The sequence below is a fragment of the Larus michahellis genome, chromosome 3 (assembly GCF_964199755.1).
Source record: "Larus michahellis chromosome 3, bLarMic1.1, whole genome shotgun sequence".
Taxonomy (NCBI): domain Eukaryota; kingdom Metazoa; phylum Chordata; class Aves; order Charadriiformes; family Laridae; genus Larus; species Larus michahellis.
In genome coordinates, this window is record NC_133898.1 from 15,799,456 (window position 1) to 15,827,309 (window position 27,854).

The 27,854-nt window shown below is 41.9% G+C and overlaps 2 protein-coding genes across 6 annotated transcripts; one reads left to right on the top strand and one right to left on the bottom strand.

The window, feature by feature from the left end:
• Positions 1-140: 140 nt before the first annotated feature.
• Positions 141-1,529, top strand: BIRC5 (baculoviral IAP repeat containing 5). The gene is made up of 4 exons (XM_074578838.1): positions 141-376; positions 477-586; positions 818-935; positions 1,186-1,529. Exons 1-4 carry the CDS (start codon positions 251-253, stop codon positions 1,267-1,269), a joined length of 438 nt encoding a protein of 145 aa, XP_074434939.1. The 5' UTR covers positions 141-250; the 3' UTR covers positions 1,270-1,529.
• DZANK1 (double zinc ribbon and ankyrin repeat domains 1) lies at positions 1,148-27,840 on the bottom strand. 5 transcript variants are annotated; one of them, XR_012585969.1, is made up of 23 exons: positions 27,772-27,840; positions 26,981-27,037; positions 25,865-25,989; positions 25,057-25,210; positions 23,575-23,692; positions 23,102-23,198; positions 22,216-22,340; positions 21,566-21,651; positions 20,735-20,852; positions 19,649-19,762; positions 17,422-17,514; positions 15,362-15,484; positions 14,204-14,311; positions 13,277-13,505; positions 9,776-9,879; positions 7,583-7,657; positions 6,607-6,703; positions 5,306-5,394; positions 3,959-4,039; positions 3,260-3,387; positions 2,701-2,775; positions 2,279-2,603; positions 1,155-1,419 (listed from the first exon to the last, which is right to left on the bottom strand). XR_012585969.1 is itself a non-coding variant. In XM_074578833.1 (22 exons), the coding sequence occupies exons 3-22, from the start codon at positions 25,971-25,973 to the stop codon at positions 1,392-1,394; spliced, it is 2,151 nt and encodes a 716-aa protein (XP_074434934.1). In that variant the 5' UTR covers positions 25,974-25,989; positions 26,981-27,037; positions 27,772-27,836; the 3' UTR covers positions 1,148-1,391. The 5 variants fall into 5 exon arrangements, 4 of the variants coding, with proteins under 4 accessions (XP_074434934.1, XP_074434932.1, XP_074434933.1 ...); XM_074578833.1 differs by lacking the exon at positions 2,279-2,603 and having other exon boundaries at positions 1,148-1,419; positions 27,772-27,836; XM_074578831.1 differs by having other exon boundaries at positions 1,148-2,589; positions 27,772-27,836.
• Between the last annotated feature and the right edge of the window lie 14 nt (positions 27,841-27,854).

A 27,854-nucleotide genomic window follows, 5' to 3' on the forward strand; every position in this document is an offset into this window, starting at 1 on the left:
GCTGGGCTGGGGACGGCGGGCGCTGCCGCGACGGCCCCGCGGCTCCTGGCCTCGCCCAGCGACGGTGCCGCCCGCCGGCGCCTGCCCGGCTCCCCGGGAGGGGAGGGGAGATCCGGGCCGGCCCCCGCGCCGCCGCCCCAGCGGAGGGACTACGGCTCCCGGCGGCGGGACTACAGCTCCCGGCAGCCTTCGCGGCCGCCTCGCTCCCGCCCTGCCCCGCGCGCCCAACCGCCGCCGTTCGAACGCAGCCATGGCGGCCGAGGCGGAGACGGCGGTGCCGCTGCCCGAGGAATGGCGGCTCTACTTCGTCCTCACCCGCGCCAACACCTTCCGCAGCTGGCCCTTCACCGAGGGCTGCGCCTGCACGCCCGAGCAGGTGAGCCCGGCGGGGGAGCGGGGCTCGGGGGAGCGGGGCCGGGGCCGGGCGGAGCGGGGCCGGCGCTGACGGGCCCTTCCCGCCCTCCCTCTGCCCGCAGATGGCGGCGGCGGGTTTCCTGCACTGCCCCAGCGAGAACAGCCCCGACGTGGCGCAGTGCTTCTTCTGCCTCAAGGAGCTGGAGGGATGGGAGCCCGACGACGACCCCCTGTGAGTAGCGGGGGGTCCCCCCCGCCCCCCCCCCCAGTGGCGGGGAACCGCTGCTGCCACCGAGATGCTTGGCAGGGAAGAATGGCTGCCTGTGTCTTATTGTGAGCTTTCTTTCTCTCTTTTTCCCTCTCCCTTTCTCCTCTCCCTCCCTCTTTCCTCTTTTTCCTCTTTCCCTTCCCTTCTCTCTCTCTTCCCCCTCCCTCTCCTCTCTTTTTCTTTTTTCCTTTTCAGGAAGGAACACAAGAAGCACTCTGTGCACTGTGCTTTACTCTCCCTTCAGAAAGTCCCCACTAACCTGACACTGCAGGAGTTCCTGAAGCTGGACAGGGAACGAATGAAAAATGTACTGGTATGTATGTACACATCGGCACTGTGATGCCGTAAGAGTTATTTAGTTTCGAGTCTTGGGATTGTTTAGCTGGCCTCTTGGTTCTTCACCAAAGTGGTCTGCTGCTTCCTGGCTCGTGCTGGATCAGATGGTGTGTCTTTTCCCGGTTCTCAGCCTTTGCCTTACGGGAGATGTAGCCCGCTTTCCCCTTGAAGCTGAACAATACTCAATTTAGCAGTAGACAGTAATGAATTATTTTTATTCTTTGCAGAAAAAAGAAATTGCTCAGAAGGTGACCGAGGTTGAAGATATAGCTAAGAGCGTGCGCCGTGCAATAGAGAATCTGGGCTCCTAGGCTCTACTGTAGCTTCTCACTTACTGGTGACGTTTGTCTTGTACATGTGCTCTGGCGCTGCCCCTTTGACTAAAGGACTGCGTTTCCTGAGACTGCTTTCGGAACGGCCGTCATTGTGAGAATCAGACTGAATTCTCCACTCGCCTGAGTCTGTTGGGGAAGTAAAGGGGGTTTGATGCACTGCGTACATAATCTTTTTTTTTTTTCTGCAAGGATTCTCATGTTCTTCCTGTTGGTTTAATTAAGGATTACTACTTGTGGCTTTACTTGTTCTGTTTTTTTTTTTAAACCTAGCTGTTTCCATTTTGGAGATGCTGGTAGCTCTGGTGCAAAAACTTGTGTTTCTTCCAAGAGCTGGCAGGCACTTCTATTTTTATACTGAATATACCAATGCTTTTGGATAGTTTTGGAAATAAAAAGGGTTTTAAAACTCCTTTAGGGACTTAGGATTGTGGCTAATAATGTCTAATTACACCAAGTCTTAGTGTGCCTGGTGCCCTTGTAAGCTTCTATTTTAAACTTCTATTATAAACTTCTTGTAAACTTCTATAAGGCTGCTGCCTTATATTGATGCTTTCGTAAATAAAAGTTGAAGGCTAAAGAGCAAAGTAATTTTTCTCAGTTTCCTGGAGGAAGAGAATCTGACCCTTAATGGAATGAGCTGCACTGAATGCGGTTTTGACTTCAAAATGGAAAATAAGCTAATCAAAGTACGGCTTGCCGTGCTGTTGCTCAAGTGTTAAACTGTCTTAAGTGGTGTTCGTCAGGTCTCTTAAAAAGTCCTTGTGCCCTGAAAGGTTTGGTTGGTCCCTCTCCTTGCACAGATTTGGAAAGGGAAAGAAATCTTGCAGAACAGAGCGTGGACAGCGATGAATTGTGCTCTGAACTGCTGGGAAGGAATGGGGGAACGTAGTACCAAATAGCTGGCTGTTGCAGGGCCCAGGCTGATCGTGTGGGACTGTGAAATCTGCAGACAGAACTGGAGGCATGCGTTTAGGTGCTCCCTCACCTAAAGAACCTCCGGCTCCGTCTTGGGGAAGAGGCAGTTGCCATCACACACTGATGAGACCAATGCTCCTGGGTTTTGTAAGCTTGTCCAACATTCCCTGTCTGAATTTACTTGCAAACAATGAAATAACTTCATTATTTCCAGCTGTAACAGCCAAATCATATGCCGATTGCCCTTTTGCATTCTTCTTTTTGATGAAGAACAGATTGTTTTAAGCTACTTAAATTCATTCCAAGTTACTGGAATTAGTGAAGTGGCTTGTAGGTGAAGTGTTGATGCGGAGTAACTTCAGAATTTCTGGATGCCTCTTCCTGCAGGGACACAACTGTGAGATAAGAGTGCTGAGCCTCAGCCGGGCTCTGGCCCTTCAGAATAGCCGACGAGGTCTGTGCAGGTAGACTGTGGGTAGCCGCAGTACTTACTGTAACAGGGCTCGGGTGCACTCCTCTCCCTCCGATCCAAGCAGAACTGCTTCGTGGAGAGCAGTGGTGGTGTGCCTGCGTAGGAGGAATGGGCAACGTACTTGTTACCTAAGGAAAATGTCCTGGTACATGGAGAAATGGCCTAGCAAATTAAACTAAGGAAAGCGAATAGGAAGATAGAGAATACACTAGGAGTCGAGGTGATTTTTTTGGGGTAGGCTTTAGTGTGGTTTATTGTATTGAGTTGAAGTGGGGGAAGCTGATGGGGGAAGCAATTGTGTAGAAGAACAGCTCTTCTAAGAGAAATTATGAGAAATCTTCAAAGCTGGCAACTGAAAGGACTGTGAATACTATTATCTTTGCTTATTTGCAGGTTGTTTGCGTTTGTTGTTTTCCGGGGTTTTTGTTTTTCTTTTTAATTTGGCTTTGAAAATAGCTCCTTGACTACAGATTTTTGGAGGGGAGGAGGTGGGAGGTTAATCCTCTCTGAAATTAGAGCACAAGTGCTTTTTTGGTAAAACTTCAAAAGGCCCGAGGCAGAGAATCGGCGCTCACTTACGGTCCTGACTGCTGGTCGATGTCAGCACCTTTCTGCATGAGAAGGGAGATTGGTTCCGCGTGCTTTTTAAGGACCGCAACCGTGAGAGCAGGTCGGTCCTTGTCGCTGGTGTGGTTTGGGTCAGCTCCCTAGAACACACAGGACAGGGAAGGTGAATTGTTAAAGCCATGAAGGTTCTTCAGCTTCCATCTTGCTTTAAAATTATGGCTATTTAAGTTGGCAAATGGTCTTTGTGCTCACAACAGAGAAATCTTCAAATTGTGGTATTGATTCTTAACATTTCTTCTGAAAAATGTTTGTCCTAGCTCAAAAGCAGAGTAAATGTGTATAAGAAGGGCAGTCAAGCTAGATTTCACCATCAGGATGCACCTACACAGCAAAAAGGTAGAGACTATGCTTTCTTTTGTATAGTCAAGAGGATTTGACCTGAAACTATAAAATTAATATATTTTTCTTTCTATATGGTCTTGACAAACCCAGATGAGAATACCTTACACACCAGCCAAATAGGAATTTGGGGAGAACATATATAAACGGAAAACAGGCTATTTCTTCTCTAAAATGCTCTTTCAACCTGAAGACAGTTGTATTGCAACGATGTTGCCTCCTAAGCATGAAGTTGGTTGCATACCAGGCTAATATTCATGCGGTAAATGGTCAAAGAATTGGAAAGAGAAACTTCAGCAGGCAATAACTTACTTCACTGAGCAATTGTTCTACCACGGGGATTCTTCCTTTCCCATTTGGACCCAATTCGTCCAGCAGTTGTCTGGACTGTGGCTGTGGAAACACAGAAAACAGCCAGTAACATTTCACGTAGTGACAATACAAGTAGGTGGGCCATATTCTGCCTTTGAGTAGAGGTGGAAAATGCACACAGTGGCATGAATGTAGCTGAGGGAAGAACGGAACATAGCTGAGCCTCAGCATTACTAACTCGGGACCCTTCTGCGGGAATTTCTTTGTGAATCTGAGCTAGTGTTGGATAATCCAGGCAAATACCTCACTACTGAGGTCTTGATTCAGCAAACTTATCTGTAAGTGACTGGCAGTGACATTGACGTAAAATCAATGCAGCTCTCCAGGACTGTACAAAGATCTGTTCACCACAGTAAACATGGGCACAAGCTCTTTGCTACAGAATTAAAGTTTGAAGCTTCCTGAACTTGTGGAAGCATTTTATTTAGAAAATAAATATGTTTTGCCTTGCAGAAGTTTGGTAACTAAATCTCGAAACAAACCAACCAACCAACCAATCCAAAACCCTTCTCCTGTTATTTCTTCCCACTTCTCCACCTCCTTCCTCTCCCCTTTCGAAAGCCCAATTGCTTGACCAAGCATTTTTATCCCTGGACTTGTATCACAAAGCTCTGTATCTTGCACCCGTTGAGTTGCCTAAGTGATCCAACCTGAGATTAATGCACGTTTCCCTTTTGAGGTTTTCTGTGCTACTACTGACGATCTCTTTAGTAGGCAGTGCTTCCAGGATATTTCTCCAGTGGAAATACAGCCTTGCTTCTTGCACTGAGCCTGCCCTCAGTTGTGCTGACATCTCAGCTTTATGGGAAAACGGAGTTGCCTTAAAAGCCTGTTGCGTAGATGATCTTCCCCCGCCTGGTTCACAGTCCGACTGCGCAAACAGCAGTTCTAGCACAGCCAAGTACGTCCTGTGGAGTCAAACCAGGTAGTAAGGGGCAAGGGAAGACGGTAATGCCTCCATCTGAGGTTGGTTCTGAGAAAAACCTGTAACAAAATCAGTCTGCAACAGTGTTTAGGCCTAATGCTGTGTCAGTAAAACAGAATGGGTCCAAAAATGAAACCAACAATCTAATTAAGCGCTTCCTAGGAACAAAGTTTGGTTATTTCAAATTCTGTAATAAAAGTCTGCTATGATTTTTCAGGTTTTATATTAAGTTGGACTTGTGTCCTTTCTTCCTCCCAACCCCAGCCAGCTTTAAAAGCTTTGTGTGTTTACCCATGGACGCCCTCCTTCACCTTAGTGCTGCTCTATAGGTAGTTTTTCATGTACTGGCAGAAGATACATACGGGGAGTTTATCTTCTTTTTCTGTAAGTGTTCTTGACTTTGTTCTCTTTATTTTGCCTCCTGAGTGGAAAACATTATGATCATCTTTGCCTACCAGAAAGGGAAACAAGTGTTAATTCAAAGCAAAGTCCGTATCCTAACAAGAACTTGGGGGAGAGATCTGGAAATAATTTATCCACAAAAATATTTTATTTTGTGTTGAAATGAAAGCAATATTTATCAGTTTTCTACAAGAGAAAGTGATGAAATATTTGTTGCAGATCAGACTGGTTTTAACAAAAGGTTTACACTCAGGCAGACTTAAAATCTCGCTATTTTGAAATTAAGATTCAATAAATGTGGAGTTTGGGGGCTTTGAGTCTTTTTTTAACTAGCTGCAGCTATTCAACAGGCTTGACTCGGCTTCATTAATTGTTTTGACCAAAAACCTTACAACTTTTCAATGTTGTTTAGCTCCCAAATACTTAAGAGCGAGACTAGAGGACCTTGACTAGATATGTATGTCCATTATTTTTAAGAGATGTAATCCACCAGTGTGCAGGAGTGCTAAGGAAATTACGCAGCATGTGGAGACCCTTTGAGCTGGTGCTACTGGAGTGCCTGGAATCACAGTCACGTTATTGACACTCCAGAAAACCAGCTTCTAGTGCCGCGGCTGCCACTTGCCAAGTCTCACATCAGAAGCACAAGCTGGCTGAAGTGTCTACGTGAGTTGAAGTATGTCAAATTATACAGTAGGAATTTCTGAATTCTAATGCTGACTTTACAACTCATTGATTTAATGAAAACCTAAGTCCAATATGTGATGTCTAAAATGCTGAGCTGTTACTGACACCAATGGGAAATGCAAGTTAAGCATCTCTGAAAACTATGTCTAGAATTAATGTATTTCATCATTTCTTATCTTTGCCAAATATGCTGAAGCTGAAGTCCCTGGCACAGCTCAAAAGTCGAGATAATATTGACATTTATAGCTCCTATTTTAAAAGAACATGCAAAGCATCTAAAGTTTTATCGCAATAAGAAAGACACTGCTATGGCCTGCGGCTGCAGTTTACTGGCCTCGCTAGCTGTCCTCTAGGGATGAAGCATTCCCATGAGCTTTTGACAGAGTCTGTACATTGCTTAAATCTGAACTCAGCCACATTTTGAGACTTAAAGATCAACTTAAGGTGGCGCAGAATGTGCCAAGATATTCATTTGCCTATCTCAGTGTCTAACCTCCCAAGCACTACTTCCATATTCTTGAATAGTGTATTTATGGTCTATCACAAAGACAGGGGGAGGAAAAAAAAACCTCACCAAAACTCGTCTGACTGCCCTCCTGTCCACCTCTGGCTTCTGTTGCAGTATTCAGGTAATGACTGCTGAACTTCACTGGTTTATTAGTATGAATATCCTGTAGAATCATCAGAATGCAGACAGTTACTCCGATTATCATGTAATGCTGTTATAATCTCAGTAGCACAAAATATATAGGCTTTTAATATCAGCCTCAAATTAGCACGAGAACAATTATTATATATAATTAAACTCTGTTTTGAGGCAAAATAATGTAGCTTTTTTTCTAGACTTTGTGTTAGGTATTTGTTTTGTTTTAAAAAGGGAAAAAAGTGACACAACCTCACCTAATGAAATGAAGATTCTCATCCAAATGAAAGCGTGCCTACCACTTGAGAGATCCGATAAACTCCTCACTTGTGAAATGATGTGATACACCTTTTCAGGCCCCACTTGGCAAGGTTAAGTTTTTAAAGATTCTACATAAGAGATACAGTCTGAATTTTGGATCTGTGAAATGGTAGATTTTAATCTTTGAAAAGCTGGCAATGAATATGTGGGTGGGTTTTGGAACACAGTAATTCTGGAGGTAGGGATTTTGACAATACAATTAACAGGAGCTCTGGCAAACATTATCTCCGAACTGTTGAAAATTACTAAGCTTGTTTCCCAAGAGCACGATATGCAGACTCAAGAAAAGGAGGCTCTAAGATCAGGAGCTAAGGGGTGCTAGCACGATGAAAGAAGAATGTTATTATTAATAGCAAATTAATGAAACGCAACATAACCATGAAGTGTGGCTTAATCAGATAAAGATACCTGTTCAGCTAGCTCCAACAGAAAAAGATACCTTTCTCTGAAGTGATGAGTTAACACCCTCTGAACAAAAGAATTTCTTGTTTAGACCTGAATTTAAAATATATCAGCCTTACACTGACTGGTGTAGCGACAGCTTTAGACCAGCTGCCTAACAACGGGCCCTATGCCCCGAACTGACCTTGTTAATAGCAAGAGCGTAATTCAATGTAATAGTGACTTCATGGTCATCCTCGTGGATGGTAGCAGAATTAATCTAGAGGGAAAGAGCAACCATTAGTATCACTTAGAAAAAGTACGCGGAAATAGTTCTAGAAATAAGTCTTGCTGATGCTTATCGTGGAGCCAATACACAAAATCACACATGTGGCCTTTGCCTGCTCGTGATATTGTACCAACTCTTCCCATCTAACTGAACAAGGAGCGGGTGGTATTTTGAGTAACTGGGAATATCACAATGACTGAAATGCCGAATGAATCCAAAAGATATAATAATGCCACTTTTCGTGAAAGTTCAGTCATTCTCCACCCAGATTCTGCAGCCGCATGAGAGGCTGTGCCGTCCTCAGGACTCCCTGCTCCGGGAGAACTGGATGCAGCTTTACTTGCACCAGTCTGTAGAAGCACAGCCTGTAGTAAAACATGGGCAACTTTCTATATTAATTCATTGAGACACTACTGCTGGCAAGAGGACTATTGAAGTTATACGCAAATAAATGCACAGGGGACTCTAAAGAAGTGGAACGAAGCTGAATAGGTTATCCTGCAGCAGGTTGAGAATTTTGAGATAAGGTTGATTATATTTCTAACCCGCAGGAAAACTGAAAAAGCAGTATGAAACCCAGATAATTGGCATCTACTTTGAATCACTTCTGTTACTTTTGGGGGCAGTGGTTTCAAGACAATAGGATGACAAAAGGCCAAGAAGCAGCAGGAAAAGCCTTCTCCAGGCAGTTTAATATTTTTCAGGCATATCCTTTTGAATCTTCTAGCAAAGGAAACAAGTTGCAGTAGACTTACAATTCCTCTCCACCAAGCAGATCTCTTTTACATTTATACTTGTGCTACAACTTCTGAACGTACTGGTGGACCCAATAGGTCTCAGTGGGTAGAGAATTTAGACGCAAAGTATCTGGTGGAGCGTCATACCTCACAAAAGTGTAATCTGCCAAATGACAACTAGATTTCTGAGCCCCAGTCTTCATAAACTTTTCTGTAGTTGTTTCTATGTGATAAATTTGTGGGGTTTTTTTACTGCTGTGTCCCATCAGTCAGGACAGGCTAAGAAATAGTGAGCTTGAACTGTAACAAGGGAGACTTAGGTCAGACAGTGTGAAAAAGCTTCCCAGTATGTTCAAGAAGTTCCCAGCCCTCCTTCTGCCTGCATCCCGCTTCCAGCTGCTCACTGCCAACCTACTTTTGTACTGATGCCCTTTTTCTCCCTCCAGAGCTATTTTTAGCCCGGGTCAATCGCTGATCCAGTCCACAGGACATTGCCACAAGCAGTTGCGCTGGCAGCATGGAGGAGGCAGGGTGAGGGGACGCAACTCCTTAACCCAGCAGGGCTGCCAAAGAAAGGAATACAGTACTGCAGCTGAACAGCAAGGATAATTGAGCGCAGAAATTGACTGCCTGGGGCAATTGTGAAATCTCCATTGTTGGTGAGTTTGAAAAGCTTCAAGACAAACATCTGTCAGGAACAGTTTAGGCAGAATTGATCCTCCCTCAGGACAGGGACCCAGCGATCTCTGTCATACCAGCCCTATCTTCTAGGACTCTTCAGGAAGAACCTCCAGTTTCCACTTTCTTGCTATCACCCTTTTAATCATTTTAATGCACGTTGCTGACATCCTGAAGACTGCATCTCCAGTAGGAAAAGCAGTACCGTGTTCCTATAATACGGGTATAGTTTATACTAGAAGTAGACTATGTATGTAGCCAAAGAGAATTGCTGCTATCTGCTGGTATCATCCAGCCCAGAGCAGAGGCAAGCATATCATTACATCCCATTTCTAGCAGGGCTTATTTAACTGACCAAGTCCATAGATGTCAGTGATCTCTTTTTTTTTTTTCTTGATTGCCTGCTGTGGGATACTATAAAAGCAGCTGAGCAAGGGCTTTCTGGCTTCTGTCACTTCTCTTATAGCTGTGAGGTGAGAGGTGAATAGGAACTGCCATAGGAAAGAAAGCAGAAAAAAATCTTCAGTAAAAGACTGAACAAAAATGGAACGACAAAAGAGAACAAATTACACACATAAACAGCTCAAGGTATAAAGAAAAGGGTGACATCTATTTTCCCAGTGTTTATCCAGCAGCCCCAGTAATCTTTTCATGAGGCTGCATGGAAAGATATGACTCCCAAGCTCCTTCCTACCTTTCCCATTCGAGGTTCCCCAATCAGAGCTCTGAATTCAAGATTGTTCTGAGCATAGCTCCTGAGGTGAGCGCAGACGTGATCCAGCTGTTTTCTCCAGTAACCTGATCAGAGAGAGTTAAGGAGGAGGAACATCCCTGAAATTGCGATTAACATTTCTTCTACTCGTGTGATGGATGATTTAAAAGATAGCATATTTTCACTGAGACAAAAAAAAAGGGAATTTTTCTTTAGAAAATTCATCTGATCAAGAAAAGGAGAAGTAAGTTATACCCTAAAAAAAGGTAGAATGCTTTCTTATCCATAGGCTATAATTCTTTCTTAGGGCACTTCTATTCACAACAAAACCATGTCTTGGAATTGTCCTTTGCAATCAAAATTGGCTCTGTGTGAAGGAGGATCTCACACTGTTCCAGATCATTAAAAAAAAAAAAAAGTACAATATTAGAACTAAGCAATTTTGCATTATTGAATGGATTTTTTGTTTGTTTGAGACCACTGACAGGTAACAATAAGCCAAATCTGAAAACTGCAGATTTTGTAACTCAACCTACACAGTATTCTGGTCTATGTAAATATGTGGGAGAGCGTACTAAAAGCTTAAGCCTTCCTGCACTTTGCCTGTCAGGATCTCTGGGAGAGAGTCAGCATTCCTTTATGCTGGTCCAGGGTACGAAACATGAGGGGCTGAATGCGCCTGGATTCAAAACTCATCTTAAGCCATTTAGAGTTTTTGCAGTATTTCCAAGTGTTTCTGAAGCAATGTTCTGTTTTCATCAGAGAAAGAAACAAAAGGACTTGTTCTCAGTCTTAATTGATTGGTATCGGGATCTGGCTAATTTTATTTTTGAGCATACTTATGGAAAGTAGAGAGTATGATTTATTTTGTTGTAAATAAATTGTGTAGGCTTGGTAACCTTATTTAACTTGCACAATGAAGTTGCTCTGACCTTATCCTTCCCTTCATGTTAAGTGAAGCTCAAAACAGCGAAAAGAAGCCAAGTCAGAAGAAAAGTGCTGCTCTGGCTTTTACAAGAAAAGGCAAGTGCACAGGGATTTTTATGCTTGCAGGACTGTTCCAAGATCGAACTGGTAGAAACTATGACAAACTAAAACAGCAAGTCTTATTTGTTAGGCAGCTTTAAAGGAATATAGAAAAAAGGATCCACAGAGCAACGTAAATTGTTCCCTGCCACTGTCTCACATGCAAAAACTAATACAAGTTGAAAATAGTAATTAAAAAAAATCTATGCTAGACTACTACTTGGTGAGTGATCCCTCCAGAGAAGTCGGTATTATCTGCTATAAACTGATTTGTAACTAGCCTAGATCCCCATATTTTATTTCAAAAAATCCAGATGGCCGGGAACATATTCTTGCGTGTTTGACGTTTTATTACATCTAAAAGGATTTTTGGCGGCACTGATGGCATACTTGAATTTATGCTGTCAATAGTTGATTACACCTATATCACACTGATTTACTGTTTAGTTAGAGTAGAAAAGGAGAGGCTTCTTTGTAAAGTTTACCTGGGAAATGACTTGGTTCCTGTTCAAAACAGACGGACAGTAGAGCAAAAGAAGAAACACAGTACACATCAGAGGATTAGTGTTTTGGTACTGCTGTCTTTTACCCTTGTCCTAACTGGCATTTTATTTTTAATCTTCACAAAACAAAAGAAGGTTAGTTAATGGCTGATAGGTCAAGAAATGAAAAATAAACCTCAACTTATTTAATCACTTCTATTTAAAAACTTTAATATCAAATGTCTGATACTATTTGAATTGAAGAAAGAATAGACATATTTGGCATATATAAACAAGATTTTCCTGGGTGTTAGTGTATGGTCTTGTTGTTACACGTAGTTTCAAGCCATATATACAGCTCGGCATCAAGGGAAGGGAGCAGCATGAAAGACTTGACTTGCAACAGGCATTTATTGATTTATAGAATGAATTATGTTCCTCAGTCCTTGGCAGGGTCTAAAGGAGAATACATTACACAGTGTAACTTCAGCAAAGTTACCTCTGCTAAATGGATAAAAATTAACAGGATAAAAATTAACATAGTTCAAAAGCAGTTCAGAATTTCTCCCCAGCCTTTCCCAGGGAAAGGAGTTCTCACTCACAAGTCAAGAGCTGCACTTCTGATAGAGATATATGAATGTTCCGTGTTGCTTTTTTTTTTTCCCTCTCAGCACTATTCCGGGCCAATCCTTTATTATCTCTGACTAAATTAAGCTCCCTGACGTGTTGAGTCAAGTTGTTGTATTTCCTACAGTGATGTCTAAGAGAACACGCCACGTTTCAGAGCAAAGGAGTAGGAAAACAGAGTTCCCCAGTGATAATTTAAAAAATAAAAGTGCATCAGCTGGATATTTATACACTGAGGCAAAACAGGAAGTTCTAACGTTCATTAATGACTTTTTCTGCCTAATAGATGAACAACTCTGATAACAGCCTGAAAGGTTGACCCTCTGATTGTAGAAAAGAGCTCGAGATGGGAAACTGGATCAAAACAAGTAACCGGGGTTTGGTGCTGCAGTCATTTAAAATTAACTTATTTTCTGGACTGCACAGCTGGACTGCCCCATGAGATTAAAGAATACTTTGCAAATTAGGCCATTTATTAGGTCCCTAATTAATACATATGGACTGTCTTCAAGGGTTTGGGATCCGGAAAGCTGAAGTTGGAGTTTTCCCAGGATAGTAAAACTAAAATCTCTAAAAATTGCAAACTTTTTAATGACAGCAAACAGTCAAGTGATTCCACAAAGAACTAACTGACCAAACCAGGGACTGTGAAACAAAATTGTTTGTGGTACTGATACGGTAGTCTGCGCATGGACGGTCTAGTCAGTGAGCGATCTACATGTACTGATACCTTTGCAGGGCTGGAAAAGAGGGCCTACAAGAGCACTCAAGGTTTCTACCAACCCTGTTTATTGTATTCCTGTTAAGGATCCCTCTCTCTAGTTTAGTTTCCTTTGCTTCCAAAACTTTTATAATTTATTCCACAACAGCACCTCAAACAAGTTCTTCACGTAGACGAGCCTTATCATATTTTTCAAGAGCTACGATCCCCTGTGTCTCAGAGTTTTGTTTAACAATACTCCCAACAGGTGCTACCGCAGTAGTAACTGAGCTTCATATTGCAGGAGGTGGGGTGGTTGTTCTGTGGTTTCCAATTTTATATAGGACACCTGCCCCTGATCTTCTAAGATCTGAGGAAATCAAACTACTAGCAAATTAGTAACGCTGCACAGGGTTCAGTAACCATCATATCGATATTGCTGACAGGCTTTCTTTTAGCTATTGATGGAGATCAGTGATCTGAATTCTAAGGCACTGCATTTACAAGTGATTGGTGGGAAGACAGACTTGTAAAGATGTATATTAGTGTCCTACTGATGCCACATTCCATAGACTATAATATTTTCAAGAAAAAGTAAGGTCATACATTGCAGCTTTATTTGGAAAATAAAAAATCGAAACTCCTGACCTTTTCCAGGACTAACGGCTGTCAGGAGAGGCTTATGATCACTCATCTTTTCCAGTTTTTCTGTTTGTGAAATCAGTTCAAGCTGCTTCTTCTCCAGCATTTTGCTAGATGGGTAAAAAAGTCCAATGGTTTGGGTTCCTTTATCTTCTCTTTCTTTTAGTTCTGCCTTTGATTTGGGCACGGAAATAGGACTAGGCTGCCAGGCAACTTGAGCTTGAAATTGTTTAGCCTGTGGGGAGTGGAGGGGAAGGAAAAGTGTAACTAATATCATTAGATATAATTAAATGGCTTACAAACAGAAATCAACCAGAACAGAATACAAAATTGTAAATGAATAAAAAAGCTAGGGGGAAGAATCAGTAACAATTCTTGATTTTAATTATCATTCTGTAACAATGAAGCAACTTATCACAAATATTCAAGCAAAAGCAAAGCTATTTGTGAACGCCAGCAGAACAACGTGTATGCTTTTGTAGGACAAAAGCTGGCCTTGCTAAGTATTACGGTCTTTCTTAAAACACAGTTTTCAAAGCACTGTTACATATGCTTGAAAGAATACCTTGTATCAGCAGGACACGAATAATTCACAAGTAATAAGATAAAAGTACTTAAAGAGCTAAGACTTTTGAAAAGCTGATTGTTTCTCACTTTCCTATTTAGAATAAGGCTGGATTAAGGCCTTTGGCTAAGGCTACTTTTCGGCAGAAAGCAGTTCTCAGAATAAACATATCCTTGGTTTTGCCCTCAGCGTGCTCACAGACCACGGTGTTGTCTCAAAGCGGAATCGAATGGAGTTGTGCTGATCTATACCCACACGGACTAGCCTTTTAGCTGCGTTCAAGCCCAGCTTTGTAATACCGTGTGTCTTAGCTCAGAAAACCACAGTAAGCCCGCAGCATCCATGAGACTCCCGTTCTGAGAACCCACCCGTGATGGGGGCTCTATGTAAACACCGCAGGACCCACAGAAGCGAGCGTATGGACGGTTGCTTGTGCCACACTTGAAACAAGTAAAGTAGGATGGAGGAGGTCCGGGCTGGAAAGGTGAATGAAACACTTATCACTACAGAAACATATGATATACCTGGTTCAGGAGAGATAAAAGCAGTGACATGAATTAAAAGGAATTAAAGTAGCACTACCTAAAGCTATTAGATTAGAAATATCAACCAGGATACCAGACTGCTAACACACTGGCAGATGTGAGACAGTAAATCTTCAGCTATCTCAGCACTGTCCTCCGGAGGCAAGCATTTTTACAGACAATCTAGCATTTTGGTATGTTACTTTTTTAATATAGACTTTTCAAAAGAATATTTCTTTTCTTTGGCAAAGCCCTGTCATTCCTAGTGTGTGCTCTGATATTAAATATTGACTGCAATTCTTTCCTGTTCAATTCTAACAGTACCCCCACCACCCTGAGTCCCCTGGTGTAGTATAGGACCAATGGTTATGTATGCACATGGGGGAGCATTTAAAATTTTACATAGACTCACCTCAACGGAAAATAAAAAAATTCCCCCCAATTCTCCTCCTCATCTTAGATTGGAACACTATACTTATAAAAATATATGCCAGTGGAAATTGTTTACATTGATTGTACCATGCAAAAGCTCTACTGAGCAGCAGTTAAGAGGAAGTACTTTTCTGCAGTGAAGTTAATGAGGCCTTCAGCCAAAAATAATTGCATGCATCATCTCATCTCCGGTGATTACCTGTATCATAGCCCAGAGTAGACACGGGAAAACTTGCATTAAATTAGCCTATACTTTAACCTTTGATGGAGAAGTTACTTTGGCAGCGTACACAGCTATCGCATCTCAATTGATGCAACGAGCTGATGCTCATTGACCCATGGTAATTAGTTTACATCTCTAAACCCTTAAGTGACTGACTGACATGGGGTCAGGATGTCATCTAAGCCTTTAATTTTTCTTTATGTAATCTTATGTGCTCTAAGCAAGTATTTTAATAATAATAAGCTGTGTACTAACTGACAAGAGTTTTGCAAAGATAAGTTTGAAATTGCTGCAGGTGACAGATGAGTAAAAACAGATTTGTCAACACAAACACCGAGAACACGTGCCTTGGCTCCACACCAGTCACAGAAACGGGCATCACGCTGGTTAACACGATTGCATTTTGAGCACGAAACTGTCTTCCTCTGATGGCTGGGATAAGGCAGGGGGGTGTCTCCTCCAAACACGGGCTAATAAAACAAAGCATTAGGGAGAAAATACTTCTTATGAAGAAAAGTTCATAAGAAAAATAAGGTGAAAGAGGAAAGCAAGCTACTTTGATAATATCAAGTATTATTCAGCCTAAAAGAATTATTTCAACTTAGAATAAGCAACAGACCAACTTGGATCTACCTTGCAATTTTTTTTTCACTACAAAACCACAGTAAAATGTGTCATTAATTAATTTTTAAATATTTTTAGCAGAACCGAGAGCAAAAAAAAATTTAATTATCAATTGTGTCCTTTTACACTGAGTATTTGTTAATATGGCCCTGTGTATAAGTACACTCGAAGTTAGGAGGGAGGTTTCTCTGCTGATAAACTTATATTTTCAAATCCAGAACACAACAGCTATTTTTCTTCATACTCTTCTTTGTGTTAGTATGGCAGGGAGAGTAAGTCCAGACAATGAGTTTTGTCTCAGTTTGATATTTGCTACATAAGCATTTTCTTGCACTCTTTTACCTCATATAAGTTATATATTACCGAGCTTTCCTAGTACAATTAACTTATACGGGTCTGCAAAAGAAAACAGATTTTTCAGCTGAAACTTCTAGAGGTTGATTATAGATCCTAGTTAAGACAAACGGATCTTGAAATGTTTTGATAGGTTTTGTCTCAGGGCTCACGCAGTTTATTTTCTCTGCAAGTCAGGAATATCAATAAGGAACAGAACCAGAGAAAAATTATTTTGATTACACACACCACAACAACAAGTAAGCGAATATGAAATAGCCCTATTTTCATGTGTGGCCTGCATTGCAGTTTGAGTGATGTAACTTGGAGGTTCATCTGGAAGATAAAATTTACAAGAGCATGAGTCTAAGCATGTTCTCAATCTCAATTATTTAATAACCGTTAATAGTAATATCATCGTTATTACTAATTATTAATTGTTCAGGAATTACTATTGTTATCACTAATTAATCACTATTATTAGTAAAATGTCTGATTACTACTAACAGTAAGTCAGTAAGCATTTAACAACAACTCTTAGCTACTGCAGGTCTCACCATTCAAGTCACATGCCTAACTACATATGCAGCTACATATTGATATCTACATTCAATGAAGCACTTAAACATATTTATCTTGGGTAAGTACAGATTCCTACTGAAATTCACTCTAAAATGACACCTTAGTGGCTACACAAGAGACCTTTGCCTCTAGCTACTGACAGTTTTAGAACTCAGGATGTTGCCACTGTGATCAAAAGATTTTAACTTGCAAATCATTATTCTTCTCTCATTTCTGTACTTATCACAACCTGGAGAAGTGAAATGTACCAAAAGGTTTTCATACAAGACATCTCTCTTCAGGAGTGAAAGTAAAATTCTTCTAAGGAACCAAATGAGTGAGCTAAATGGGGAGCTGAAACAGCAGCCATTTCAGGGGGAACATTTATTGTCGCTTTTCTCACCTCTGTGCAGAGTCACAGCCAAATACAAGCACAGTAGCTGTATGCATGTAGGGGAAGCAGCAAGTGGAGATAAGAAAAATAATGTAAAAGAATATTTTATTGTCACAAAAGAATTGAAATCAATGAGAATGATCTTCTTGATGTATATACTCAACTTTTCTGTTGCAACGGAAAATAATCTGAACACAAACAAGACTTCTTTGGAGCCAAGATCACCCATTTTCTAAGACCCTTCTGAGCTTTCACAACGGCATTTGCAATCCTGACCTCCACAGGGGAAACATGAAGGTATACAATACACTTATGTTTAGCTGGACATTTGTGATGGAGCACCTGTGGGAGCGCTGGGCTTGAATATGGCACGGGGGAGGGATTCTCTGCTTTTGTAACACAGGCACACAGGGATATGACTTCAGTTTTCCAAAGAAAAAGAATGTTAAGCTTTGATTTGATTAACCCTAGCGTGATTGATGCAAGAAGCCTTACCGTCTGTATTTCAGGCAGTTTGCTTTCACAAGTCACACAGTGTTTATGGTGAAGAGGATTTCCTGTGCCACACGCCTGACAAATCACTTTACCCTTTGAAATAGAGAAAGAACATATTTCACATGGTATTTGAAAACTGTGAACAACAACAATAATAACAACGAGAGAACTTGATCCTACAATGTGCGGTGGTTATTCAGCCCCGCAGATAGAAGAGAGCCTTCAATTCTGTGCTGTGGGGTTCGGACTTTAGTTAAGGCATATTGCCTGGTCATCACAAATCTACATATGTTGGTGGCAATTTTTTTTAAACTATGGTACGGTTCCCTCAGGAGATCCAGCACTGATACCTCCAGATCTTTTTATGTATTAGTGTCAGTTTGCTTAGTTCCTGCACTCACACAAAACAGATTGTGCAGTATGTGCAAGGAAATGTAATAATAATATACTATGAGGGTGCCCTTAAAAGGTTTTACCATGGTCACTACCTACGAGTGAGTTTCCACCAGGGCTAAGAATAATGAGTCTGATATTTTGATTGTTGGCACCAATTAGTTCAGGTTTGTCTCTGCACCTACATGAAGGTTGTCATAAAATATTAACTTTGGGCCCAATTTAATGTCTATAATCTACTTTGACGTCAAGCTGAGAACTGCCTCAAATTATGAATCTCCTTTGTTATCTGATAGTCTTCGGTCAATAGTTTCCTTTCAGCACCCTTCTCTTTCCAAAAATGTTCCCTTGCAATGATCACAGAACCACAGAATGGTTGAGGTTGGAATGGACCTCTGGAGGTCCAATCCCACCCTGCTCAAGCAGGGCCACCCAGAGGAGGTTGCACAGGACCATGTCCAGATGGCTTTCGAATATCTCCAAGGATGGAGATTCCACAACCTCTCCAGGCAACCTGTGCCAGGGCTCAGTTACCCTCATAGTAAAAAAGTGTTTCCTGATGTTCAGAGGGAACCTCCTATGTTTCAGTTTGTGCCCATTGCCTCTCGTCCTGTCCCTGGGCACCACTGAAAAGAGCCTGGCTCTGTCTTCTTTACACCCTCCCTTCAGATATTTATATACATTGATGAGATTCCCCTAAGCCTTCTCTTCCCTAGACCAAACAGACCCAGCTCTCTCAGTCTTACTTCCAGATGCTCCGGCTCCTTAATCATCTTAGTGGCTCTCTGGCATCTAGTACGTCCATGTCTCTCTTGTGCTGGGGAGCTGTACACTCCAAATACAGCCTCACTAGTGCTGAGTAGAGAGGAAGGATCACCTCCCTTTACCTGCAGGCACTACACTTCCTAAATGCAGCCCGGGATATCATTAGACTTTTTCAAGCAGATCCCTGAAGAAGCCAAAGTCTTCTCTCCTAAAGTCCATTGCTCTGTTCTTGCTTTTTGCCCCTGCTCCTTCTTCTCAGGGTCCTGAACTCCACCATCTCATGGTCATTGCAGCCAGGGCTGTATTTGACCTTCCTATCCCCATGAAGGCCTTTCTTCTCTGTAAGTATGCGACCCAGCAGAGCATCCTTCCTCACTGGCATCCCTATCACTTGTATCAAGCAGTTGTTGATACTCAAACAGGGTCCCACTATCATAGAAAACAAAACCTTGTTGCCAACACCAGCTCTGCAACCAATTGTGGACACGCAATATCAGTCCTCTCCTCCTCACACCCTTTCCCCTGACCAGGGGGATCGAGAAGGGGCCCTACTTGGGTCCCCATACCCCTGGGTAGGGAGTATTTTGTAGGGCAAATTTTGTCTAGTTAAGACCACCAGCACTTTTGGATCAGTGATCAAGATTGCGCTCTAACGTTTTGGGCATATGCCCACTGCCCCAGTCCTGCCAGCCCATCTGTGCTAAGCGCTTACAATCAAATGAGGTAAGCAGAGTAATGAGGACGTATTTAATAAACTTAAAATGCTTAGTAATACTGAGGTCATAAATCATAGACTCAAATAATATCTCTCTACTGAGCACAAGTGCATGCATTCCTGTCATTCAGACTGCTACATCATGTGCTCCTCAGCGTGTCTTCCTGAGCTTATGTGGTTTACCTTTAAAGATTATTTCTATTCGAGGTGGTTTTGATCCTACTAATTCTTAAAGCTGTCGTAATATAATTACACAAACCCGAGTTGGATCAAAATTTTTGTAATAAAGTCGTCTGTTAAAAAAATGCATGCCAGGAGGTAAATTGCTATTTTGTTATATTTATTCTCAAGTACCTTTATGCAGTTGTTGGTTTGGGGCTGCAGCTGTGGAGCTATTGGCGACTCACATACAATGCAAGTGGGCGTATTCATTGGCACAAGATGTCCGCATTCAAGACATGGTGCCATCTGAAGAAAAAAACCACATCACCACATGTTAAGGACCCTAATGAGATCATTAAGATTATCAAGAGATTGTCAATATTTTCCTGGTTAGAGTGTACACCGGCAACAGAGTCACTGGAGACATAGCAACTGACAGCAAAAGATGCTGATATTGATCCCTAAAGATCAAAGGTTACTGAGAAAATATTAAGACAACTGGAAAGAGAATGCTTTACCAACTACTAAAAATATGACAGAAAGTTACTAAGTTAATTTTCAGTAAATTAAAAATGCTACTATAAAACGTGTGCAGGTAATTCAAATCCTCCTAACTATGAACCCAGTCTAAAGAGGCGCTGAATATTCTCAGTCAGTCATCACTTGAAAATACAGCATTGCCCCAGACAAGCCAACTTTCTGATGACACAGGAAAAAAAATGACACCATTGACTTGTTAGATCAGGTTATTATCTCTTGGGAAGAGCTTAGAGAAGATAGTTACAGGCATCACTGTAAAAACTTGGTGCTCATACATATGACCGCACAGGCCACCATTTAAGGTTTCAGGCATATTAGATGGATCTTCTACGGCTATGACATAGGTACTAGTTACTAACTAACTAACTGCACGAGTTAGCACTGTGATAAGATGCATAATGCAGGTCCTGAAGATGCGGTGGTGGTTGTTGCAGGATGAGGAGGAATCTGAATTTGGTGATGTTTCCTGGCACAAGTGAATAAAACCCAATTTATTTTCGTTGTTATCCTTATTAAAATATATGGCACTTGAATCAATCTATGGTTAAATTTGCACATCGTTTAAGAATTACAGCGGGTCCACTGCTAAAGGTATTGAACAAACTAAAACAATCAGAACAGAGCTTTCCAAATGGAAGTGCGACTAAATAATGGTTTTGCCAGCATTGAATGTGTAATTTGCTGAGGAAGTTGGTTTCTCCAAAGAGGATTTGTTGATTGTTATGACGTTTTGCTGACCTGCGCTCCTTCAGGGGGTGGTAAGCGACGTACTGGCACAGGTGGGATAGGAGATCCACATTCCTGACAGAAATGAGCCAAGGGGTTAGACAGGCGAGGTGCAGAACAGTGCGCACATCTGAAAGTAAGAGCAAACTGGCTGAGCTTGTTTTGGTACTGTACTGCTGCATAATAATGATTAATGTAGAACCCGCTGTGATAGCACTTAGGGCAAAGGACTTAGAGAAATCAGCTCAGCTGTGGTTTCCAAGCTATGGTGGTCCACCAGACCATGCCCTAGGGTCCATGACATGAGGTTCTGAACTCTAAGCTTTGCAAGGTAGAAAGCTCTCTGGCTGCTATGGAGTTTCCTACTTTCTTCCTCACCATATGAGGTAAACAAGTCTCCAGACACGCAATCTGTATCAGGCCTCACTGCTGCAACATGGGGAACCACTGATGCAGATCACATAACCCTTGCAATATTGATAAGCACTCAAGTTCTGTGAGACTACTCCAGTGAGCAGTTTTCACCTACAGCAGTGAGGGCTGTACTCTCATTTGAAAACACAACTTTTTCCTCTGATCCTACAGGTGTTAGGAATTTTTTTAAAAAAGATGATAAGATGATATCATGATAAGGATAACCGTGTATGGTGAGATGTAAATGAAACTATATATAAGAAAAAATTTTCAAAGCTCTACCTAGATAACATTCTCCAGTTATGAGCCAGTGCCTGACTTTCCTTTCCTCATTTTTATAGAGCCCCACAGTATTATCAACTTGATTGCAAAAGGCAATTGCTCAGTTACTTTCCAAGGACAAATATGTTAAAAAGAGAAGTCACTTACTTGAGGAAATCTGTTTCCCTCTGGATCCTTGCCACCTGTGTGCTTGCTAAGCTCTTCCGGCTAGTCACTGCAGAAGAACTAGCAAACTGAAATAAAGGTAATTCTTTAGCCTTAGTAAGCGAATATTTGCAAAATGCATGCAAGAGTAGCAAAATCAACTAAAGATGTTATTTGAGACAAACTGCACTGAAATGCATTGCTTTGAGGAATATCTACTACACTTGATTCCCCCATTAGTTGCATTAAGGATCCACAGCTTCTTCCAATAAAAATAAATCAATGTCTTGCTATTTACTTCCAAGACAGCGTTACTGAATATTAAGCTTTAAATATCAACTTGCTGACCTATAGCAATAGTTATTTGCTAATTGCAGATTCAGTAATGTATTAGAAGAGAATTAGTAGGAATGCAGGCATTGTTAATTTGCTTTGCCTGGTTTTGTCCTTACTGATAACTGTGTACTGCTTTGGGCGTTCCTGTTCCAGTGCGTCATTACCATTAATTGAAATTAGTACTGTATAACACAGACAAAGGCATTAATTTCTGAGAGATTATATAAGAATGATCACAAATCTTTACATCTTCATTTTTTCAGAGCTCAGTTCTGGTGACAGCCTTTTACGGTGTTCCTCAACACCCCTTGGCTTACCTGTAATGACTCTATTGGTAGTCCTGAGATGGATTCCTCTCTGTACTCTGCTGTTTCCAAATGACTGGCCGGGAGCTGCGGCCCTTGCAAGGACCTGTGAGCAGTCTTTTCTTCTGTTTCCAAGTCTAAAATTATAACCCTGTTATTCCACTGTCATTCACTTCATGCAGTTAACATTATCTTAACATGAATACTACATACTTTTGCTTTAAATTCCAATAGCTAAGCATATTTAAAAACCTATTTGACATCCTGGTTTTGGGTTCAAATAAACTGTATGGCATTACAGGAAATTAAACTAGAAGAAACCTCATTCTTCTATGAAAGAGCTTACTTTTGTATTTTCTCTATTTACAGTTTTCTTCCTTCCTGCGTGCTCAAAAACTCCCCAGCTCCTAAGAGTAAATTAATGAGTAAACATTAATACGATTCTCTGCTCTTAAACAGTCCCATTGCTGTTACCATGGAATAACAGGCTGTATCTATACATAAAATCTGAGTTAAGCTTTTGTTTCTGCTTTGTGTATTTATTTTGGAATCTTACTGCAAGCAAACATCAGTAAAGAACTCCATAAAGGATTGGCAGTCCCATCAATTTAACAGCGTTTTCTGGCACAAAAGGAAATATAGGCTGGGCCTTGTTATGTTGCTGAGAAATTAATAACATTTTAACACATTTTTAAGAGGTAATGGAAAACATATAGAAGGTAATTTTTGTTCTCTATTTGCAGTGTTGAGCAATCAAAATTGGAATTCCCAGAGAACGTGCAGTCTTCTGAGATGGTTTTAAAATTCCCCATATTTTACCGGTGATACAAGAGGAAAGCTTTACCCTATTTTCAGCTAAAACAGAAGTCAATTTCATTTTTATGAAGTAATATCATACCTTGAAAATCTTGGGGTGCTTCACTCCAGGCAGGCTTGGTTTCCACATTCACTCCATTCTTCTTTGATTTTGTAGTAAACATTCCACCTTCCCTCTCCTGAAAAGTAATCCCATTTGAATTCCAAATGAAATTTTTGGTTTTGCTCTAATCCTCTCCTGTCATAGTTGTTATGTTCTTACAAATACATGATCAATGTATTTATTTTCAATGCAAGCATTTGAAAAGCTTAAATTATAAATGTATTTTTAAAATATTTGACCTGAATTGGTCATAAAAGACCAGTGAAAAGAAGAAAAAAATAATATGTCCCCTTGAAATTTTAATATTACAGAAAGGACTAAGGCAGCAAAGATGGGCAAACAGAGAAAATAAAATATATTAAAAGTATAGGCAATCAAGGTTTAATCTCTAAGTAATATCATACATACAACATTTTATATTCACACAAGGGGTTACAACTGCTAAAACTTACCGGTGTGGCGACATCTTTTAGGAAATTCTCATCATCGTCTTCAACAGAGAAGAGGATGTTTGGTTGTTTGTACTCTACCAGAAACACCTTTGTTACAACCGTACTCTCCCTGCAGTCCCTGAAAATCAACGTTCACAAAGTTATATACATGCCACAAACCCATGTGCAGCAACAAGTAAATCACTGACGAGCATGGCTTATTTGCTGGAACATCTCTTCCCCGCTTGCAAGTCATTATTTCAGTCGATAAGTATAATCCTGGGCAATACTCTCGGTTTTGGTTTTGGTTTGTTTTGGGTTTTTTTAAGTTTAAAAAGTGCACAATAAGAAGTTACCGATAAAACATATGGATACCTTAATCCTTCAACATCTTTTAAATATAGAACTCCCGATACTCCTGTGTCTGCTTTCTAGGGTAACTAGCGTTTGCCAGCGCTGCAGAAAATAGAGGGGAGCAAGACTTTTATTCCATTCATAATACCATATTTATTTTCCTAGTCAAACAGCAGGTAGCATGCTGTTTATGTGATAAAACAACTGTAATTCTCTGCTATTTATTAAATTACAGCAGTAAAATTGAAATTGCTTTAAATATCCAACCCATTCATTTAGGATTCATTGTAATTCTAGAGCATCTATTTATCACACCGGGAAACGCCTTAATAAAAACATACTGGAAACGAGTGTTAATCTAGGTAGTGATATCAGAAAATCATATAGGCCTAGGTTTTGCATGTCCCTGCACGGGGAATATAATGTTGTTATATTCCAGTGCAGACACAAGCAAAGGCTACCTGCAGGTGCTAATAGCAGGGAACAGCAAGCACAAATCCCCAGCTGGAGCGGTAGTTTCTGCTCCCTTGGAAATAAAAGATAACGCAACATGGTACAGAAAGAAAATGCACGTGTCGTCTCTCTGTCTCTAAGCGTGAAGTTAGTTTGGAGAAAGTCAGTGGCTGTGCAGCAAAATCCAGTTTTCTTTCTACCTATTGTATTTTTACTTAACCCTTGCACATACGACGTTGTACTTTAGCTGTGAAGGTTTAGCATTCTGTGCTCCTTTGGGAAAAACTAAGCAAATTCCTGGGAAGACCAACTTCTATAAATCTGGATAACCCCAGAAAACACCATACTAGTTCCTCTGGCATTTCTGATGACCACGCTCAAAAGGATGAGCTCTAAGTATAGTCTATTTTATTAGTTTCTCACCCATAGCCTTTATGTACCATTGGCCTACAGCCTCAGCCCAGGAGATAAACATCTGAGAGATAATCCAACCACACAAACACTTAATGGATAAAAAGTGTTATGAGAAAGTGAAGCCAATGCAACCCATGAAGATCACTTAGATTGCAAATGGGCTGGGGAAAGGGGCGTCTCTCGTTTGCGAGGTATGGAGTGCTTGAAACAACATGGCTCCAAGCCATGACTGGAATATCTGTCCCTTGTCAAAATATGACTAAAATAAAACAGGATACTTACTTTGTAACTGCCAGTGCCTTCACCATTATTTTCCCAACTGGTAATACGATAGGACCCTTATACTTAAAAGTGTTATGCTCTCCATAGCCAGGTTTCCTAATGAGTTCTGGTTTACTTCCATCCAAAGTGTAATAAATGGAGACCTCAGGCGTATCTGAAAGACACAGAGAAAGTAATTAGCCAAACTGTATTCAACCTGTGAAAAACAAGCTCTATGCTTCAAAGTACTCACTACTGTGCTTTATTTTTCTCACGTAAACAAAATAAAGCAGTTCCATAAATGACTGAATGTTTGGGACCAAAACTTTCTCCCATGAAAAATTAGTTGCTCAACAAACAGAATTTCATTATAAGCAGTATTTCTCTTCATAAAGTAGCTGCGCAATGCTTTTGTATTAAAACATTGCAACACTTTGTCCGTTCTGATGACAGAAAAGATATTTTCTCCCATGGTGAAAGGTGGCATTTCAAAAATTGTAAGGAAAATCTTTGGGGTGAGCCTGGCATATGATACTTTCAAGCACTGGTTTTGCAGGGGAAGTGAAATGCAACATCTTAAGAGCTTGATCTTGGAAGCAATTAAGACTGCTAGCACACATGAAATAACTCATATCAATAATATTGTTTGAATGCAGAAAATTAGGTGCAAGTATAGTTGGTGTATCAAAACACGTAGGTTAATTTTATAAGTTCCTTAAGGAAGTGGGAACTCATAAAAATCATAACTAAATGCAAACAAAAGTATAGAGGCTAAAAATTTCAAGTGAACACATAAGGTTTTACATAGAGTCAAAGCTTTTATTCATACCTGATTTTATTTCTATAAGAGTATTTGTGTCTATTTCATGTTTAGCCTTTCCTGGAAGAGGGATTCTCAGTGGTATGACCTGAGGAACTGAGATAGAGCCAGCTGTCATTTTTCTCAGCAGTGATCTTTAAAAAAAGAAAAACAAAAAGGCAGACAATAATTTTTCTAAACAGAAGAATGCATTGAGAAATACAGTCTTTTAACGTGATTCCTTGTCTTCATTTTTTCCTCTTAAAAGAGAGAACACTGGATTCTTTAAACTGTTAGTTCTCATTAATGTTTGCATTATTTTCACATTGAAAAGGAGCCAGATCCTAGCAACCATCACACTTCCGACTTACTCTCCAGTTTCAGAACAGTGAACGAAGCTTGAGATCAGCACTGGCACTTCCATTTCACTTCGGCCTTCCTTGCTCAAGTCTGATTTCCGTATATTCAAGTGAAACAGCTTTAGCATCATACATCAGTGATACGAGGTAAGAGTGAGTGACAGCAAAGTGTCTCAACCCTAATCGTGGCAGATGTGGTGTCATTTTCTCTGCAGGAAGGACCAACCTCTTTTTCATCGTGGCCGTCTGAATATATATAAGATGTCCCAAAAAGGACTAAAGCAAGACAGCTATTCCTACAGCTTATCTCAGCTACCACATGCACTAAGAATATACCTACAAAACAGGTGCCAAACATGATTTATCATAATTTACATAGTCATTATCATGTCACACAATTCAAGGGTGAAAAATTGCATTTGGATATGATAACATTTTACAATGCAAAAATATGTACTCCAGATCTTGGGAATTGATACTCAGGGCCAGGAAACATGTCTACACTAGAAAGGACTTGGTTTTGTAACCAACCCTTCAATCCTCCAGAAACACCTCTTACTCTACTCATCAACACAGAGAGTAATGATTCAGCACGGGAGGTGTTCATTAGTCCACGCGCTCAGTGGTGCTACGACAAGCTACGGCACAGCGCTGCCTGCAGCTGCCCATCTCCTTGGCTGGGTTGCCCGAAACAGCGGCTAAGGAGTGTGGGCAGTTCTCAGCCAAACTCTCTTAGGCTGCATGTGGTGGCAGGGGAAACGCAACGATGGGTCGATCAGATCTTTACCTGACACAAGGCAGCAAAGAGTATTTTTCCTCAAGGACTCGCCTCCTCTTGGCACACCTGGACCAAAAGCACAGTGCCCTGTGTCAGTGTTCTAGGAGCCCATCCGTGGTGGGACACAACCGGTCCTGCCTGGCCCCTGCCCCAGCGTGGGTTCCGTCCCTGCCTGCACAGGCCCTGCCAGGTCAGGCCCCGCTTCCCATCCCCTCACGGCACAGCCCACCCCACCCCACCTCATCCCACTCGATCCCTGCTGGACAGCCCCTGACACCCCACTCGGTCCCACTGCACGAGCCTGACCACCCCGCTCCGTCCTGTCCCACACGGTCCCATGGCAGTCCCTGGCCCCCACACTCAACACCCCCTCATACGGCCTCAGCTCACCCCTCTCGGTCCCGTCCCACAGCCCTGCCCACCCCACTCGATCTCTGCCCACTCCATTCAATCCCTGCCACAGAGCGCTGCCCACCCCACTCGATCCCTGTCCGCCCCACTCGACCCCTGTCCGCCCCACTCGATCCCCGCTACTGCGCCCCTTGCCCATCCCACTGGATCCCAGCCACAGCCCTGCCCACCCCACTCGATCCTTGATACCAAGCACCCGCCCATCCTGCTCGATCCCAACGGCATCCCTGCTCACCCCGCTCGATCCCATCCCACAGCCCTGCCCGCCCCACTCGATCCCTGCCCGCCCACTCGATCCCCGGTACAGAATCCTGCCCCCCTCGCTGGATCCAGCCGGCCCCCAGCTCGATCCCCGCCGGATCCCGGATACCCCCCCGCCCTCCCGTTACCACAGCCGCCGCGCGCCCGGCCCCGGCCCCGCCAGCGCGGCCCCGCACCGGCCCGCGTCCCGCTGCTTAGCAACCGACCCCGC

Excerpts from the sequence above, each read along its gene's own strand:
- BIRC5 (XM_074578838.1), top strand. The coding sequence starts at position 251 with ATGGCGGCCGAGGCGGAGACGGCGGTGCCGCTGCCCGAGGAATGGCGG. Across the intron at positions 377-476 it reads GCGCCTGCACGCCCGAGCAG|ATGGCGGCGGCGGGTTTCCT; the intron begins GTGAGCCCGGCG and ends CTCTGCCCGCAG. Across the intron at positions 936-1,185 it reads AACGAATGAAAAATGTACTG|AAAAAAGAAATTGCTCAGAA; the intron begins GTATGTATGTAC and ends TATTCTTTGCAG.
- DZANK1 (XM_074578831.1), bottom strand. The coding sequence starts at position 25,973 with ATGACAGCTGGCTCTATCTCAGTTCCTCAGGTCATACCACTGAGAATC. Across the intron at positions 9,880-13,276 it reads AGCCGTTAGTCCTGGAAAAG|GTTACTGGAGAAAACAGCTG; the intron begins GTCAGGAGTTTC and ends CTCTCTGATCAG. Across the intron at positions 4,040-5,305 it reads AAAAAGAAGATAAACTCCCC|CCACAGTCCAGACAACTGCT; the intron begins GTATGTATCTTC and ends GTGTTTCCACAG.